Source organism: Parasteatoda tepidariorum, chromosome 6, assembly GCF_982258835.1.
Source record: "Parasteatoda tepidariorum strain Cologne lab strain chromosome 6, Ptep-v5.0, whole genome shotgun sequence".
NCBI classification, from domain to species: Eukaryota; Metazoa; Arthropoda; class Arachnida; order Araneae; family Theridiidae; genus Parasteatoda; species Parasteatoda tepidariorum.
This window is the reverse complement of record NC_141760.1, coordinates 59,357,826-59,378,867: the sequence shown is the minus strand read 5'-3', so window position 1 is coordinate 59,378,867 and position 21,042 is coordinate 59,357,826. Positions and strand designations below refer to the sequence as shown.

At 27.6% G+C, this 21,042-nt stretch overlaps 1 protein-coding gene across 1 annotated transcript in view; it reads right to left on the bottom strand.

Annotated features, from left to right (window-relative positions):
* Window positions 1–727: 727 nt before the first annotated feature.
* The window catches only part of LOC107447730 (alkylglycerol monooxygenase), a 28,826-nt gene continuing 8,511 nt past the window's right edge, over window positions 728–21,042 (bottom strand). The window contains exons 6-12 of the mRNA XM_087165913.1: window positions 17,743–17,838; window positions 16,750–16,816; window positions 15,793–15,938; window positions 11,649–11,783; window positions 9,498–9,614; window positions 3,540–3,622; window positions 728–1,074 (exon numbers count right to left, since the gene is read on the bottom strand). Coding sequence (XP_087022039.1) covers window positions 831–1,074; window positions 3,540–3,622; window positions 9,498–9,614; window positions 11,649–11,783; window positions 15,793–15,938; window positions 16,750–16,816; window positions 17,743–17,838 — 888 coding nt within the window. The 3' untranslated portion in view covers window positions 728–830. The remainder of the gene's footprint in view (window positions 1,075–3,539; window positions 3,623–9,497; window positions 9,615–11,648; window positions 11,784–15,792; window positions 15,939–16,749; window positions 16,817–17,742; window positions 17,839–21,042) is intronic.

Sequence of the window (21,042 nt, the reverse complement as noted above, 5' to 3'; positions counted from 1 at the left end):
GCAATAAATATCCTAAATTAACTTTACATTTTTTATAACTGGAAAATTATAGTAATAAAATATTTTCATCTAAAAATTGTTTTTAAAAATTGTCTTTTACAACAGAATATATAATAAATTACTATTAGAAATTGAAAATATAAATATTTTATAGATTTCGATTCGATTTTTCAGTACAACAGAATATATAATAAATTATTATTATAGATTGAATATGTAATAAATTTTTTTTTATTTTTAGATTTCGATTAGACTCAAGCAATCGTTTCCTAATCTTAATCCATTTAAGATCAAGTTTTCTACTACTTTGAAGAAGTATTATTTCAATTATTATTACATGTATCATTTACTTAATTGATATTTTTAACAACTGCAATAACTTTATTCAGATTTAATATAAAATAATATAACACATACGAATCTTACAAAAGGTGATGTTTTTTTTGTATAAAATAAATCTTCTCTTTTATACTCTTTTTAATAGACTATTCTCAATACCAAAATGCTAATATTTGCCATACATATTAGTTCTTCCTCAGCGTAACATGTGAACTAGATTTTTAAAATCGATATATTTTCCTTTAAATGGAGAAATTCTATAAATTAATGGAGAATTTACTGACAGCATAAATACCAAGAACTGTTTTCGACTATCTCGAACTTTTATTGATTATGATTTCAGAGATATATTTTTATCTCTTCAGCTACTCATTGTACTAAATAAAAATTTAAAAAGTAATTTTATTTTTTATTTAATATCAGGTTAAATGTAATAGGTACAACTTTCAGAAAAGCTTTTTCACAAAGAAAAGTGTAATCAGAAATTAATTTTATACTGTTTTGAATCGATCTCTCAAAATCATAAATCGTAAATGTTTTCCTTTAATGGATACTTCCAGAGTACAATAAGCTAACCAAAAAACGAGAGAAATTAATTGAATTGCTTGAATCATCATCACTGGAAGCCATCTTGCTTGAATAATGGAAGTGGTAATTTTCGAATATTGAAGCAAATAGTATTCAATAGCGAAGTGCAGCAGGCATCTGATTAACTCCACCTTTGGAAAATAAGTCCTAAAAATAGAATTAAAAAAAACCCCTGATTTTTTAAAATGCGAATGTTGAGATAGAAGAATGAATTTTCTGGTTAAAGCAGAAATTTTTATGATAAGGTAAAGCTGGGAAAATTTCATTTTAAAGAATGTTGGGTAAAACAGAACAAAATTAAATGGGTAAAATGGTTTTTAAATTATCCAAATTTAAGATGTCGTAAAATTAAAATTGATTTCTCGTTAGCTACTCGATCGATTTAAGTCACATTTTATATTTTACCATTTAACATGTCACGTCATATGTTTGCCATTTAAAATGACTGTGAGAAAATTTATGCTGTCAAATTTTTTTCGACTATTATAGAATAAAATAATATCAAATAATACATAACAATTATTCTTCACTTGGAATTTTCTTTGGATAAACGAATTTTATAACTGAGTGAAAAATTTTTAAGTTGTTTAAACAGTTTTGGAGAAATAGGGAATTACGTAAAATGTGAAATAAACATTAAATGGTCTAAAGCCTGAAACTATTGTGGGCATATTTTCTGGATTGCGTTTACCCCATACTCTGAAGGTCGAGAATCCAAATCTGTCAAGAAAAAAAGGTGTTTTTAAAGAGATGGTATGCTTTTGTGCTTGATATCGTAACTTAAAATATCGTCTGCACTAATTAGCATATTTAGGGTTAGGACCTCGAACCCTTAAGATAGTCCTAATGCATGAAAATGATTCTGTTTGTTACTTTTTTAAGCACTGAACAACAGTAGTGTCTGCAATGCGCACTTGAGAGCACGTTATTTGTTGTCAAGACAAGTGTTCAATCTTTCATAGCTCTTCTTCTGAATTTCTATTTCATGATAAGAGTTAAGTCAAACGATTTCTAATAAGCTACCGAACTTTTAGCTAACGATTCGAACACCAACGATTTTTTCAGGAAACTATCAATTTTAAATAAATATCTGTGCAATAAATTTAACCAAATATAGGTGAGTTAGCTCACTTGCTACATTCGGAGTGAAAGGGCATTGTTCTTATTCTTGTGCAGATATCAGAGTAGTCAAACGAAGGGTCAATAAAAGTATAGAAACTAAGCAAGGATATCCAATCCATTTCTGAAAAAAATATTTTCGTCGATTCTTTACTATTTTTTTACATTTAAAACTCCTTTTGCGATCCTAATCAATCATTAAGTTGAAATATTAATTTCTATCAATATTTGTTTGCAAATACATTCCAATAAAGTCATTTAAATTCCATCATTATTGTTAATGATCGGATTACAGTTATTAATAACAATGCCACTTTCCCATGTAAGCAATATATCTCTTATGTACGAAAAGAGAGCTTTCTTGGTTTTATTATGATTGTTCTTTAAAATAAAAGCATAGTAACAAAATAATAAGGAATATCCTTAAAAAAAACTTTTTCAGCATTTTAATTGGATAGTTCTGTAAAATAACGATCTTTACATATTTTACAATTATTCAGTTGAAACGTGTGCAAGTTTTCCTATATTTACCTTAAATGTTTCTTATTCAGGCCTTTGAATCTATGTTAGCTTGCGTTTTTAATATGATTATTCAAATGATGATTATTCAAAATTTAAAAAAATGGTCATTTATTGATTGTTTTTTCATTTATTGATTGATTTTTATAGGAAAGAAATCTTGGTACCTTTAATGTAGTACCTAAGTGGTAACTTTATATTTTTATAGCTCAGCAGCTGTATAGCACTTCGAAAAATAAGAAATGCCAGAATTTCCGACGAAAGTTATGAAGAAAAATATTAAAAAAATAATGAAAAAATACATCAAGCTAGTTTTTAAACCGAAGTGACTGGGTGGCGCAGTTGGTTTGTCGTCTGCCTTATGAGCCCAAGTCTGCGGGTTCGATCCCCGACCCAGACACCTGATTTTCGGGATGCAGAAAATCCTCAGCGGCCATGTCGTATGATTATGCGGCATGTAAAAGATCCCTGGAGTGCCTTATTGGCTCTTGGCATTTCCGGCAAAATTAAATTCCTAGTGCACTTTAGCATCCAAATAGAGTCTCGGTGCTGCCATCTAGTGTGGCAGAAACTAGACGTCCAAATTAACATGACCAACGGTATCTCACCCATTGTGGTGGTCCTGAAAGAGTGGATACCACCTCTGGAGAACGCAATAGGTCTGCTTATCGGCAGCTCATTGGGAAAAAAAAGTTTTTAAAACCAAGACTTATGTGTACTTTCTAAATTTTTATTCAAGATATTAGTGCAATCGGGAAATACCTCTGTTAAAAGTTGAAAATTTACTGTTTCACAGTTAATATAAATAAACGACGCTAAATCATAAAATTTGGATGAAATTTGAAATCTTGCGAATGTTGTAGAAAAGGACAAATTAAGAATGAAACTTAATAGCTTAATCATCTACAGTTGAATTACAGTTATTGTACAGATTATTTTGTATGTTGTATATTGTATTGTCGAATAATATTTACCTCTTATCCAGAAGAATCCCAATTGCGTATAAAGAGAATATTTCTTCAATGACAGCTACATTAAATACTAAACGGGGAAGTGCCTGTGGGGATAAAGCGAATGCGATTTTCAATTATTAATATTCTCATTTAAATCAGTAAATGTTTTGTTAAAATTACAACAGTAAAATAAGTCTATTTGCTTTCATAAGTTTAAAATTCACCTAAAAGTTAAAATTATTATTAATTAAAAAAATACAGTGTATGTGATGCGTTAATTTATCTTTTGTCATTTTAGCGCGTATTTTTGGATCACGCAAATTATAAATTGTCTAATACAGGGTTGACCAACAGGTAACGATTGCAGTTGTGCTTTTTATAATGTTTAAAATATTTGCAAAAATTTCATAACAATAGTCTCCCTGTCACAAAATTTCCTAACAATAGTATCTTTGTCACAAAATTTCATAACAATAGTCTCCTTGTCACAAAATATAACAGTAGTATCATTGTCACAAAATATCATAGCAATAATCTCATTATCACAAAATGTAACAATAGTATCATTGTCACAAAATATCATAGCAATAATCTCATTATCACAAAATGTAACAATAGTCTCATTGTCACAAAATATCATAACAATGGTCTTATTGTCACAAAATTCCCTAACAATAGTCTCATTGTCACAAAATATCATAACAATGGTCTCCTTGTCACAAAATTCCATAACAATAGTCTCATTGTCACAAAATATAACAGTAGTTCATTGTCACAAAATATCATAGCAATAATCTCATTATCACAAAATGTAACAATAGTCTCATTGTCACAAAATATCATAACAATGGTCTTATTGTCACAAAATTCCCTAACAATAGTCTCATTGTCACAAAATATCATAACAATGGTCTCCTTGTCACAAAATTCCATAACAATAGTCTCATTGTCACAAAATATAACAGTAGTTCATTGTCACAAAATATCATAGCAATAATCTCATTATCACAAAATGTAACAATAGTCTCAGTGTCGCAAAATATCATAACAATGGTCTCATTGTCACGAAATTTCATAAGACTAGTATCATTGTCACAAAATATCTTAACAATAATCTAATTTTCACAAAATTTCGTAACAGTCTCAATTGATTTCGACTATATATGTCTATCGGGAAAAAATATGGAAAAATTTAGTGCTTCAGAAAATGCATTTTAAAGCTTATTATTGATATAGTTGTTTCTTTTCATCATTTCACAATCAGTTGCTTTCATATACTCATCTGAAATATTTATAAGTAAGTGATAAACAGTAAATGATAAATTTTCCTATGATTCCTATTTTATTTAAATAGGAATTTAATTTGTTTGAAAGTGTATTTAACTATATAAATTTTTGAACAATTCAAATAAAATTTAGGAAATTGGTAGTCCAATTTTCTGGTGAATAGAATTGGCACTTTTGGTTTCGTTAATCAGCTATTACGTGTCTTCAAATTTTCAAAAAAATAAAACATTTTTAGCCTAACCGATTTCAAAACTCTGTTCTTTTAAAAAAAAAGTAATAAATAAAAAGTTGTTAACTTTAAGGAAATTGGCCATTTTAACGTATGCAGTCTACTTTGTTGTTTAAAGTAATCTATAAAATTTTGAAAGATAAAAATTTGGAATGCATTGTATTATTATTATTTCTTTTGTAAAACAGGTTTTCTTTAATTTAAACGCATATTATTCATTTCATTCTGTAGAGTGTAATCCGTATAAAGTGATTCAACAATCAGAATGTTAACATATTGAATAAATTTTGTTTAATAGATTGATAACTTGATATTTATTTAAGTAAACGAATTAAGCTATGATATAAAATTAAAGCTAGATGAAAAATATCACATGTCTTTGTTTACCTGATACATAAAAATAGGGAAATAAAACTAAAATCGCCAAATCATTGCAAGAAAGAATCCTTGAGAAAAAAGAATCATTGCTTAAAATGTAAATCTTGATGCATATTTAATATTTTTTTGAAACCATAGTTAGAATTAAAAGTTTAAAAAATTAAAATTACTTCAGAAAAATTGAGGCGAAAAAAACCAATTTTAATTTTACTGACCCAAAAAATTAGATTTCTAGCATAAAAATGAATAAAAACTCATTTTTTGGTGCTCACGACTTAAAAAATAAATAAAACAGCATGGATCTAAGATATATCACAACTTTAAAATATGTCACGGACAATGTTTATTGGCTCATTCTCTAAAATTTCTTTTTTATCGCTCCAAATAAGCTTTTTTCGATATCCAATGCAAAAAAACTACTCCAAATCATATCCAACATTCTCCCTTTTTTTCATTGCAACAGTGCTACCAGAAGATTTTCCTCCAAGCGAACGATACCAAGAGCACAAAAGTGCGCATGGTTGTTGATTGTCTATTCGAGATTCCTTTCTTGGATCATCGGCAAAAGAGATTGGACCATTTGTTTTTTGCCACTATGGTTTAGATTTCGAGAGCAATTTTTTTTAATTGCTGGCATATTGATTTGTGTTACCTGGTGTGTATACAATGTTGATCATGCCAAAATTCCTAGCTATCCCGGCATGTCAGCTCATCTCGATACCCGGGAATCTTATTTTATTCATATGAATGCTGATTCTCTTGAGCTCTCTCACGATTTCTCCATAGCACGTGAAACTGCATTTTGCCCTGATTTTCCCCTCTCGGCCACTGCGGTTTTCATGGTTTTGTTTTTATTTACTCTTTTATTTTCTATTTCACTCTCAGGTTTTACAGTTTTATTTTTCACTTTTCGTTGGCAACTTCACATTTTCTGTTTCAAATGACTTTTGTTTTCTTCATTTACGCCTGGCGAGTTTTTAGAATGGGTGCTTGTTTTTGAGAGCTCAAAACATGTTGACTTTCATTAGCAGCTTCATTTTTTTTAAGCCAATGAAATTTTTGCCATCAAGAAGATGATCATTATTTTGATCAGAATTTTATGCTCACGAAAGCAAACATCTGTATATTATTTTTTTAACAGGATTCATGCGCTCCTTAAAGCATTAAAAAAACCTTGGCCTCTATATTAAAATTATGAAGCTATGTTTAACTTTAAAATTAAAATTTCAGCATTTAAGATTTTGTAACCAGATTTTTGGAGTTATTGAAATAGATTATTGAATGTTGCTATGATTATAAACACTATAAAATACATTTAACTTCCTAGTTTTGCTGCCACCATTGCAGTTTTCTAAGCACCTGACTGGCTTTGTTTAAAAGGTATTTGGCATATGTAGTAATGGTAAGAACCGTAAAGTAAATTTGTAATAAAAGAAATTAGAAATTAAGCATTAATTACTATATTAGTATAGTGACATTTTGTGATAAATTTAGCTGATAGTCATTGAAGAAAATGCTGAGCGAATTTACGAAAATCCGCATCAGAATGTATAGAAACATTCAGACGCTGTTTGCAAATTATCTTTATCCAAAGAAAACCACTAAACTTGTGACACAAAAAAATCAGACACAAAACCGTACTTTCTCAGAATATATATATATATATATATATATATATATATATATATATATATATATATAAACACAAATTAACATGAAAAACATGAATAAAATAAAAAACTAAATGGTAGAGAAACAAGAATGGTAAAAGCAAATAGTCGTTATCAAGACACATCTAATTGCTATAAATGCGATATTTCTGAATAAAGAGTAATTATCCTAAGATAAAAATTATTCTTTATTTGTGTCGATATCGCAAAAAACCTTATGTTGTAAAAAATCAAGAAATAAAAAAAAAATGTAAAAAGAAATCGAACTTACCGGCGGGAATTAAAGCGCGGTTTAGGTTTAAAAGTACAATAATAAAACAGTTAACAAAAATCGCGAAGATGTAAAATATTGGAAGTTGTGCTTATAGCTTGAATCGAATAAAATAAAATTAAAAAAAAATATATATATTTGATCGAAGAAGAAGAAAATTTTTTTAGTAAAATATTAGTGCTGCCATCTATGAGAAAAAATTAAAAATTTAAAAATTGAAATAATAATAAAAATGTTTAACGGATTGATTAAATTAGCAGACTAAAAAAAAATTCATTCATAGAGAAATTAATTTAAAAGTCAGTCTGTACAATTGGATAGAAAGCCGTTTATAGACTTTATCCTTCGTTCATAAAACCTTACATAATTTTATAGATTACACATATCCATCTTTCATAGGGTGACTTATTTAAAAATCAGAGCCTGCATACAGGAATAGAAAACCGTTTATAGGTTTTATCCTTCATTCATACAACCTTACATAATTTTAAAGTACACACGTATCACCTGCATTCATTTGGGGTGGTTCTTTACGAACCAGAGCCCATTCCACTTATGCAAAAATTATAAATAAATAAATAAATAAATAAATAAATAAATAAATAAACTGTTTATTATACTGGACAATTAAAATTAAATCAATTTTAAGAGGCTACAAATACTAAAAAGTAACTAAAAAATATTTAACTAATCCAGTATAAAAGGTCATACATCCAAACTATTCCGTCCAGTGGCTTTAGGAATAGTTTATCATAGTTAGTTCCTACCTTGAAAAAATCAGAGCTCATTCTTAAAACAGAAAAATTAAATAAAAATTAAAAATTAATATACCAAGTTTTTTAAGATATTTTTAAAATAGAATTTAAGAAATGAACTCGGAAAATGGCTTTTAATTGAATTGTTTTTATATATATCAGTATCTAATAAAAACTCGTTATAGTTAGAATTATTTCTGTAAAATTTATGAATTTGATTGGCAATAATATTAGAAAAAACCTTATTGGCTAAGTTAGAGTTAAAATCAATGCATTTTTTAACTGGAAATTTAAAATCATTTCTTTTGTCAAAAAGTTTAAATGTAATATTTTTATCTACATTAATATTAAGAGTCAAATCTAAAAAATTTGCTGAAGAATTACTATTATTTGTTTTATTAAGAATTAATTCATTTGGATAAATATGTTTTGCTAGAATATCGAAATCATTAAAATTAATAACTAATAGATCATCAATGAATCTGAGAAAGAGAGAATTAATTGGAAGATTAACATGTGATTTTACAAATCTATATTCTTGTAGAAAAAGAAAAATATTGCAGATGTTAGTACTAAAATTATTTCCCTTGGGAATACCATTAATTTGTTGAAAAAGGTGGTCATTGAAAAGAATATAATTGTTGTTAAGGTTAATACGTACTAGAAAGTTCCAGTTATCTTCATTAATAATATCACTGAGATGAAACATGCTATGAATTTGAAGAAGGTCATCATGAATTTTATTAGTTGGAAGGTAAGTATATATATATATATATATATATATATATATATATATATATATATATATATATATATATATATATATATATATATATATATATATATATATATATATATATATATATATATGTATATATATATATATATATATATATATATATATATATATATATATATATATATATATATATATATATATATATATATTCTGAGAAAGTACGGTTTTGTGTCTGATTTCGTAACTTAATTAATATTTAGTACTAATTAATTAGCATATTTGTAGCCACTCCCTGAAACAATTAAGATTGACACTTAATTATTGAAAATCCAAGCATTAGAACGAAAGTTATTCAGGGTGATGCCTTTTTTATTTCACGCACTGTACGCTCCAACTTCTTATTAGACTTCTTTTCTAGGAAAAAAATAAAGCATTGCTGAAACCATAGTAACGGAGAGAGTAACCTTGAGACAATTATTCTATTTACGATGACTAAAGTGATATACATTCTTAAAATTTAAGTCTAACATAATATCAAATTTTAGTTTACATTATATTTAGAGCTTTAAATACTCATGCACTAATCCAGATGCAATGGCAGCACTGCAAAGAAAATCTGAAAGAACTTTTAGAATTTTTCTTAATCTTACATGATAAAACTCCATTATAGTTAGATGTCCTTGAACTAGTATAAGGAATTGGCATATTACATAGACATTGCACCAGATTGGGAGCTGCACATCATATTTAGGAACGGGAGCTTTCACCTAAAATATGAAGCGTATGTAAACATCTGTTATATTTTTATATTGAGCAAAGTTATAATTTTAATTATTTTTATAAATGCATTAAATTAAAGCAGTTTTGCTCAAATTTTAAACACTCAAGGATATTGATAGTTTAGGGTTTTAATCTACCATAAAATTTCCAAAACTCTATTTTCTTTTCTTTAAAATGCAGATTCTCTTTTTATAGTATGAATATGCACATTGAAAAAGACTTTCATATGAGTAATTATTGAAGGCTGAGAAGTATAAAACTTATTTTGCATCTACTCCTGCTCTCATATAGAGTATTAAGCGCTCATTAGTTTTAAATCGTGTTATACCTATTTGTAAATAAATAATTATAATGACACATTTGATTTAATTAAAAATTCAACCATAACTTTCAAGGCGGTCTTTTTTTGAAAAATATGACCTCATTAACACTAGATTGCCTAAGGAAGTCATTTTGACTGCTTTTAATTTCAATTAGAAAAACAATGATGTCTATAATGACACAATTTCTTAGAATTTTGTAACTTTTTGTACAACATATAATTTTTTTTATTGTTAAATATTTACTAATAACTTGTTAAATAACTGTAAATAATATAAAAAAATGTTAAAAATTAATTTTAAACAAATTTATTTACGCATTCACAATCCTGTCACTTTGACTGCTTTTAGGCAATATAGGTATATACTAATTTTCCGTCTTTCTAGTGTTAAAAAAATACTATTATTTTTACAAATAAACCCCAATGTTAAACACAAGTCTTTTCAATAATAAATAATTTGTTAAATTTTTAAGTTAATAGGTAGAGAATTGATGTTTTTATCAGGTGTGACGGTAATACCTTCAAAGAAACGTTTCACGTCCTCTAGTACTCGCGCATAGTTTCATTGATTTTACGTAAGGCTCCCCTAAATCAAGGCTCTAACTTGTGCCACGATGGCATAGGGGATCGAGCATTCGCCTTCCAATGAGGTGAACCGGGTTCGAATCCCAAGCGATGGCTGGTCGATACGAATTCCGCATCCGGCTTGCACCGACCACAGTGCTGACGTGAAATATCCTCAGTGGTAGATGGAGCATGGGTTCGAGTCCCCTTGACGTTAGGCTAACCGTAGGAGGTTCTCTCTGTTATTCTTCTCCATATATCGCGAATGCGGGCTAGTTCCATCAAAAAAGTCATCCAGGAAGTCGAAATTTCTCACAATACTTGATCCAGGAGGGAGTTCCCTTGTCTTCTGGATTGGGTTCAGAATTGCGAGGCTACGGAGTTGAACATTAGTATTCGTAAACCCAAAAATTGGGTCGGATATTCAATGATGTTTATAAAAATAAAGGCTCTAACTTTACGGAGTTGATTTTAGAGATAGATTACCTGTTACCAGATATAGATCTTACCAATTATAGTGAAATTTTACAAAATAAAATAACTTAATAAAGAGTGATCAAACCTAAGTCTTTTCTATTTCAGGGGCTCTAATAAAAATAGCTTCCTATTCCAATTGTTTTAAGTCTCGTCAATGAATGAAATTTTTCTCATTAATATTGATGTTTAACAAACAAAATAAATAAATAAAATAAAGATGATTGAGAAACACGGGAGTTGGTAAGTAGTGCCGGAGCCTTCTAGTCTACATTAAAAATCTATCCCAGTAAAGCTACATATGTAAAACAATATGAACTTTACTTACCTTTACCTTTCTTATTACCTTTAATTACCTTTCTTATTACCTTTAAAATGTTATTATCAACTTTGGCACCATACAAATTCGTTCACTTTTCTTATGAATTTGATAATCATTATTGCATTTTAAAGTTTAATGATATTATAGTATTAAAAAACATTACCTAAATTGATTTTCTTTTGACAATACTTTTAAATTCATTTAAACTAATTCTGAAATATCTCGATATATGAAAAAATGTACTTAATCAATTTTCAAAAGTAACGGCTGAGTTGATGAAAGTATCGCATTTTGTTCTGCTCCAAAAGAAATGAAGCAACTAATAAAGCTGTTACTCACATCAGGTATGTCGTTTATTTCCCCATGCCAAGGTTTGCCAGGTGACCAACCAGGACCTTTAAACAGTACGGATAGTTTATTCCTTATTCCTTTATAACTCCAGAAAGCTTTCCACATGTAAACACAATGGTCGAACTGCAACAAATGATACACAGTTCATAGCAATCGTTAAATAATGGATGCCCAATAGCTGTTTAAATAAAACAGTAGAGTCCTTAATATATGAAGATTATTTCAATAGTGTACTAAATCTAATTATTAAAAAAGGAAGTTAGCATCACATGAAGGTGATGCTAAGTCCATTTCCTAGTGATTTCTATTTTATTTTAAAATCTGTACACTTTCAGCTTATATTTGCTTAAGTGTAAAGGGACCAAGAAGCAGACAAGATTGGAAAAACAATGTTACGCTTTTCAACTCTGCGTCTCCAAATAAAGTAAAGAGTATTTATCTCATTATTCAAATAACACCTTCATATGCAGTTACAGCCTGTACTAAAAATTAAACGAAAAAATGCCTACTTGCATACGTGACCACAAATTAATATTTAAGTGAGGAGATTAAAATTATCGACTTCAGCATTATTGGAGTGATTTATAGAGAAAAAGGTATTGAAAGTATTATTATACATTCTGGAAAAAAACTGTAATGGAATTTTAAAATTAATTCAAAGTTTCATGAGATTTGATGCACACTTCATTATGACTGATATGTGTAATGATTCTCTATATTTTGAAAACGTTTTAACTTTATGCCTGTTTTAATGAAATATGACAAATTTGACTCAAACTTCATGACAAATTTGCTCCATATTTGTAAAGGATTCTACAAACAACGATTCATAGTATTTTGAATATTCATTGAAGATAAATTTAATCATCTGACCAAGTTTAGAAACATAACATTTTAAAATTTCATAACAATAATTTTTAGAGACACTTAAAAATCAGCTTCTTCATAGGGTTTTTTCAGGGACGTTATGACCATCAAAGCTTTAAAACTCAGTTTTCGTCATGAAATGAGGAAAAAAAATCAGTATAATATTGTAGTTACAGAGTTTTCATAAAATGTTTCAATATCAACAGTAATATTGCTGTTATCAACTTTAATGAAATAAGGGTTGATGAAATCAAAAAGTAAAATTTCAATCTAATGACTTTCCAATCTAACTCTCTAATATCCACTAGACTTGTAATCACAGTTTAGAGTATTAATTCACGACCAGTCAAAAATAATTTGCCAATATATAATTTGGCAAGTATAAACAATTTAAGATGGCTTTTGTAAATTGGAATGTTGGCTATTAAAAACAAGCATTTCACATAACTTTATAAAAAAGTTAATACTAGCATTTTTTAAAAAAAATGTTTAAGTGTATAGAGTATAGAGTTAATCTAGTTATTAACGGTGGCATAACAGGGTTTCATTAAAAATTTAAATAGATTTTGAAATAGTTTAAGAATAGTTTTAGAGAAGAAATATTTTAAATTCGTAAACAAATTCACTTAGGTAATATAACAAACAAATAAATATCTAAATATATTTGAAAAAAAATTCCTTCAAGCAAACATCTCTTAAATAATTTATTGCAAAACGAATTTTTGTTTATTAGCTTGTCTTATATTGACTATCTAATATTAGCTTGCATCATAAAATCATACCTGAATTTGAAATAGGCCAAAAGAATTAATTGGATGTGTCAAACCATACAATATTTCTTCTTTTTCTGCTTCAAAAGTGCCAAAAAGCCTATCCCAAATAATAAGAGTTCCTCCATAATTTTTATCAATGCAGTTTCTGTTTCTACCTAGAGAAAAATTAAAAATTTTTTTTATCTGTTTAAGAAACGACAACTTGCTTGAAAAGTAAATATACCGAAAAATATCTCTAAATATTTAAAAAATTTAGGAACGTATTGAACCATAATATCGTTGTTTAGATTTGTTTTAGCTTTAATAAAGTACTGATAGTTAATCATTCTATTATGCTTGTTTAAATAAATAAACATAATACTATTCTCTTCAAGTAGAAGGGAAACATGAAACAGTTTAATTATTTTTTAAAGTTATAAGAAATGTTTACTGGATTATGGTTCAATGTATAGATTAATCGATTTTTTCTGGGATTGTGTATTAAACAACATTATCAGTAGATGCATTTTATGTTATCTTATACGTATTTTTTTATCTCCTCATTTTATAGAATCCATAATTTTTTCCATAATAATTCCATTTTACCATAATTTCCTCCATAAATTTTTTCTAGAAAAATTTATTAAAATTAGTAGGATAGTTCTCGCTTTGATTAGCCAAATCTGAAAGTTTTCTTAACTTTTAACAACAGTGCATATATAGAGAAGTATAAAAATAATTTTTCATGGTTTTAATTTGTCATAAAGAGATAATACATCAGAGGAAAATCACTTTTGCTAAGTCTGAATTAAAAAACACAAAATCAACCGTAAATAAAAAGTAAGTTTTGAACAATCGGTTTCTTACGCTTCTAAATGGAAATACACATCTTATTAATCTTTACGGGACCTTTAAACAGTACGGATAGTTTATTCCTTATTCCTTTATAACTCCAGAAAGCTTTCCACATGTAAACACAATGGTCGAACTGCAACAAATGATACACAGTTCATAGCAATCGTTAAATAATGGATGCCCAATAGCTGTTTAAATAAAACAGTAGAGTCCTTAATATATGAAGATTATTTCAATAGTGTACTAAATCTAATTATTAAAAAAGGAAGTTAGCATCACATGAAGGTGATGCTAAGTCCATTTCCTAGTGATTTCTATTTTATTTTAAAATCTGTACACTTTCAGCTTATATTTGCTTAAGTGTAAAGGGACCAAGAAGCAGACAAGATTGGAAAAACAATGTTACGCTTTTCAACTCTGCGTCTCCAAATAAAGTAAAGAGTATTTATCTCATTATTCAAATAACACCTTCATATGCAGTTACAGCCTGTACTAAAAATTAAACGAAAAAATGCCTACTTGCATACGTGACCACAAATTAATATTTAAGTGAGGAGATTAAAATTATCGACTTCAGCATTATTGGAGTGATTTATAGAGAAAAAGGTATTGAAAGTATTATTATACATTCTGGAAAAAAACTGTAATGGAATTTTAAAATTAATTCAAAGTTTCATGAGATTTGATGCACACTTCATTATGACTGATATGTGTAATGATTCTCTATATTTTGAAAACGTTTTAACTTTATGCCTGTTTTAATGAAATATGACAAATTTGACTCAAACTTCATGACAAATTTGCTCCATATTTGTAAAGGATTCTACAAACAACGATTCATAGTATTTTGAATATTCATTGAAGATAAATTTAATCATCTGACCAAGTTTAGAAACATAACATTTTAAAATTTCATAACAATAATTTTTAGAGACACTTAAAAATCAGCTTCTTCATAGGGTTTTTTCAGGGACGTTATGACCATCAAAGCTTTAAAACTCAGTTTTCGTCATGAAATGAGGAAAAAAAATCAGTATAATATTGTAGTTACAGAGTTTTCATAAAATGTTTCAATATCAACAGTAATATTGCTGTTATCAACTTTAATGAAATAAGGGTTGATGAAATCAAAAAGTAAAATTTCAATCTAATGACTTTCCAATCTAACTCTCTAATATCCACTAGACTTGTAATCACAGTTTAGAGTATTAATTCACGACCAGTCAAAAATAATTTGCCAATATATAATTTGGCAAGTATAAACAATTTAAGATGGCTTTTGTAAATTGGAATGTTGGCTATTAAAAACAAGCATTTCACATAACTTTATAAAAAAGTTAATACTAGCATTTTTTAAAAAAATGTTTAAGTGTATAGAGTATAGAGTTAATCTAGTTATTAACGGTGGCATAACAGGGTTTCATTAAAAATTTAAATAGATTTTGAAATAGTTTAAGAATAGTTTTAGAGAAGAAATATTTTAAATTCGTAAACAAATTCACTTAGGTAATATAACAAACAAATAAATATCTAAATATATTTGAAAAAAAATTCCTTCAAGCAAACATCTCTTAAATAATTTATTGCAAAACGAATTTTTGTTTATTAGCTTGTCTTATATTGACTATCTAATATTAGCTTGCATCATAAAATCATACCTGAATTTGAAATAGGCCAAAAGAATTAATTGGATGTGTCAAACCATACAATATTTCTTCTTTTTCTGCTTCAAAAGTGCCAAAAAGCCTATCCCAAATAATAAGAGTTCCTCCATAATTTTTATCAATGCAGTTTCTGTTTCTACCTAGAGAAAAATTAAAAATTTTTTTTATCTGTTTAAGAAACGACAACTTGCTTGAAAAGTAAATATACCGAAAAATATCTCTAAATATTTAAAAAATTTAGGAACGTATTGAACCATAATATCGTTGTTTAGATTTGTTTTAGCTTTAATAAAGTACTGATAGTTAATCATTCTATTATGCTTGTTTAAATAAATAAACATAATACTATTCTCTTCAAGTAGAAGGGAAACATGAAACAGTTTAATTATTTTTTAAAGTTATAAGAAATGTTTACTGGATTATGGTTCAATGTATAGATTAATCGATTTTTTCTGGGATTGTGTATTAAACAACATTATCAGTAGATGCATTTTATGTTATCTTATACGTATTTTTTTATCTCCTCATTTTATAGAATCCATAATTTTTTCCATAATAATTCCATTTTACCATAATTTCCTCCATAAATTTTTTCTAGAAAAATTTATTAAAATTAGTAGGATAGTTCTCGCTTTGATTAGCCAAATCTGAAAGTTTTCTTAACTTTTAACAACAGTGCATATATAGAGAAGTATAAAAATAATTTTTCATGGTTTTAATTTGTCATAAAGAGATAATACATCAGAGGAAAATCACTTTTGCTAAGTCTGAATTAAAAAACACAAAATCAACCGTAAATAAAAAGTAAGTTTTGAACAATCGGTTTCTTACGCTTCTAAATGGAAATACACATCTTATTAATCTTCACTGAATACCGCGAATCTTTTAAATAAACAACTAAAGCAATCATTTAAAAGTGATACATATAAAAGAAGATAGAAATTTCTTCACCATGATGCACTCGATGATGGCTCGGTGTGTTCAGGACATATTCCAAGGGTCCAAGAGATTTTATGAGCTGAAGTTAAGTACAAAATATATATATATTAGTGAATAAATACCTTAAAACAACATATACACGAGAGAAAGAGGGGTACTTGGTATTTGCCAGAATTCTCCTACTTCTGCATTGTATTGATGTCAAGCATGACGTGATAAAAAGACAATTCTCTGATGAAATTCATATAACTACTCATAAGCTTTGAAGCAAAATTAAAAAAATTGCTATTCCAGGCATGTTTAAAACTAAGATATCAATGATACAAATTATGATACAAATTAATTGATAGTTGAAAAGAATACTTGGCAACATATATAAGACACAATAAAAGCTAGAAAAATAAGCATGCTATAGTTTCTGTTTTGTAATCAAGAACGGTACGGAAATATAGAATACGAGGAGGAAAACAAGGAGGTTTGAGGGTGTTAATAGATCAGCAATGACCAACATATATACACCGCAAGTCAAAATTTTTGTTAGTTTTCCATTGATGGACAAACATAATAATTCTATAGGCAAATTTAATGGGCAAACATAATAAATCTGGATTGGGTTCAAAATTACAAGGATACAAAGTTGAACATTAGTAGTGTAAACCTGAAAAATTGGCCCGACTGTTTGACGACGTTTATAAAATAAAATAAAACATAAATCAGTTGAGTCGTAGTGATTCAGGGGATAGAACACTCGCCTCCCAATGAAGTGAACAAGGTTCGAATCCCAGCGATGGGTGGTTGATACGAATGCTACACCCGGCCCGCACCGACCACAGTGCTGACGTAAAATATTCTCAATGGTAGACGGATACTCAAAATTGGGTCGTCTGTTCAACGTATCTTATAAAATAAAATAATAAATCAAAATAAAATAATAAATAATAAGTTAAAAATAATAGTGCTTTCTCTCCCAATTCTACTCTATATAAGAAAAAACAAATAGCTTACTTCTGTATGTATCCAGAATTGATAAAGGCGGCTGAATTGAGAATGAACATAGTACATAGGTAATGGAACAAATAATGCTATCGGCAAAAACATAACCTAAAATGCAATAATAAATTGATATAAATAATAATAATAATTGTTTTGAATAATTGACTAACTTAAAATCTATCAGTATTTCGTTCGTATAACCTTATTTTCATTAAAGCCATGCCCTTAGCCTTAAAGATATTTTTTCAGAAGCTGAGTAAAAATTAACTTTAAGGACGTATGTCTGAACTCCAAACTTTTCCAAACCCTATTATGTACGCATTAAAAATCATTAGTTTAAGTTAGTGCTTTTCAAGCTTAATAGTAAAGTGTTAAAGTACTTATGGGCAAAAAAAAACATGCCAGTGACAAGAACATTATTTAAATTATAGATATTATCAGTTATTTTAGTGCCTCCTCTCATCTTGCATTCTAACAAATTACTAAGGTTCACACCAGCAATGAAAATCTAAGGGTCCATTCGGACCACTTGGGTATTCATTATGTGGTTCAAAAAACTTATTATGGTAGACAAGCTTGAAAAAAAATCAAACTTTACAATTACATAATTCATGTTATGGTACATATCAAAAGTTATTAATTGCAATATATAACACTATAGAACTAATTAGGTTCATCAGCCCCTAAAGATTGAAGATTGATATTTATTAAAATTAAGTGTAAAAAAGCTAAAATAACATTAGTAAATAGATAATATAGAGATTAAAATGCTGAGACCAAATTAATAAATAAATGATAAAAACAGAGAAAATAAGAGCTGACAAAATATTTCATTCAAAATTAATTATCTTAAAACTGTAAAATTAATTATCTAAAAATAAAATTAATTATCTAAAAATAAAATTATAAATCAATTACAAATATCAGTACATGAATCCAAAGCACAGCACAACTTGTAAATTTGAAATTTCATTGTTTAAATTTAAAAAATATTGTACTGTCACTCTCTGTTATTCGATTTGAATACCACGGATTTGAATTCTATACCACGCGTAGAACAATAAAATTAGTACAATAAATTTTTTAAATGCATGGAATTTGATGCAAAAAGAAAACTATTTTTCGTAACTATTTTGTAAATTCCAAACATATTTAAAAGCGACAAATTTGTCGAACATTAATTCCGAGGGGAACAATAATATTATAACATATTTCGGTGAGCAATGCCTAAATTGTTGATTTTGTGTGACCAAATTCCTGATGATTTGACGTAATCAATTGGTGAATGACGCCTAAATTATTGATGTTGAGTGAACCATCATCAGCATCAATACAATCAATTGTATGAATGTTTATGATATTTGAAAAAAGTAGGAAACTATTTTAGAGATAAACGTAATTTACCATGCACGCACAATGGAAAGTTATTTGTTAATTCTGTTGACTTTTTGCGCACTTCAATCTATTCAAGGAAATCAGAAATGATGAGTAAACAAAAGTTTGAAATAATATCATCAAATTTATTATATCCATGGAAAAGATTTTAATGAAAATCACTTTGATAAAACCAAAAAATAATGTCATTCTTTCTATTAATATTTTTCATTGGCATCATAACAACTGTTGTTATTGACGGTTGAATCTTTAATTTCCTTGTATATCTGAATGGAACATTGTGAAAATGAATTGAAAAGAAAAATATTGCGAATTATCTTTTACGTTTTATTTGTTTGCCATTAATGAATGGAAATCATTATAAAACTTGTTTGTTGAAATATTACATAAATGACTTATTATGTGATTGAAGGAATGCTTAGAATCAGCTAATACCTTGAATTAAAACATGCAATTTAAGAAATTCTAAGAAAAAGAATCACAGAGGCCGACACCGCAGCTATCGTTTTAGTTATTCAAGTTAACGTTACATTTTGTTTTGCACCGCAAAAACTGGGACTTAGAAACTTGAAATTGCAGAAAATATACAAGAAAATGTATAGAAAACGCAGATTGTAGAAACATGTACAAGAAGTTCAATAGAATTTTTAAAAAAATTAATTATTAGTTTGAGAATTATTAACTGTTAAGCTTGAGTTAGAAAATATCATACGGGCCGCTCTATAGACCACAAGAGTACAAAAGAGTTGAAATTCGACGTGCGGAAAATGATAGATTTGTTTATAAATTAAAGACAAGCATTTTTTCTAAAAAATCAAATTTGTTTGAAAATTATTGCTATTTTAAGTAAATTTTTTCGTTAATTTTTTCTCACTTTCTTTCCTGCAAGGAAAAAAAATAATAAATAAATAAAAAAATAAAATTTAAAATTTGAAATTATGATGAGTTGTAGAAAAATTACAAAAATTACGAAATAAAACAGCTTCGCACTCAATTAATTCGAAAATTATTAACCGCTAATTTTGCAGGTAAAAAAACATGTTTGGTCGATTTGCAGCCCACTAAAATGCAACTACGGAACTAATTGTTGGAGTGTTAAAGGAGTTATCATTATTTGTGAACTTACTTGAGTTTTGTTTCTTTAGTAATTCCAACTTGTTCGAAATTTATTGCAAATTTAAGTGCTTTTTCGTTATTTTTTTCAAGGTTTTGCTTTAAATATTGACTAATTATCCATTGTCGTGGAAATTATTTTTTTCTCCAGATATTTATTACTTTGTTTTATAAGCTCGTGCTCTAGTAGATGTCCATCACCGGTCAAGAGAGTATTTTAACATTGATGTTGAAATTTTTTAAACAAATTAAAAACGTAATGAAGGGTGATGAAAACCATTCCCTGTTCGAATTGGCGTAAATCTCATCGACTGGTAAAATTTTTTCTCATTTATTTCTTCGTATTGAGTCACACAAACTGTATTTTTTAAGTTAAATTTTTCTTTCCACGTACAGATGATTATTTTTCAAATCTAAGTGATCGTCTATTTCGTTTCAATTAAAATATTAATAAAATGTTCTTACATCAAAATATAATAATTAAATATATTGAATACAAAATGTTCCGTGTTTAATTACGGGAGCTGAAGAATAATATTACTTTTAATATAATCTTATTAATAAAGTTATTATCTAAAGATAAAATTATTTACATTTCTTAAATATTGCTAAATTATTATATCAAAACTAGCATCAGCAGCTAGGCCAAGTTACCAGCTCTTACGATTTTAATGTAGAAATTTCTTTATGGTAAAAAAATATATGCCTGAATACTCGAATCTTAGTTCAATAATTATGCTGAGAACGTTGGTAATTATTTCTTTTATTTTTAAGTACGAGTAGTACTTTAGATGGAAAAAATTT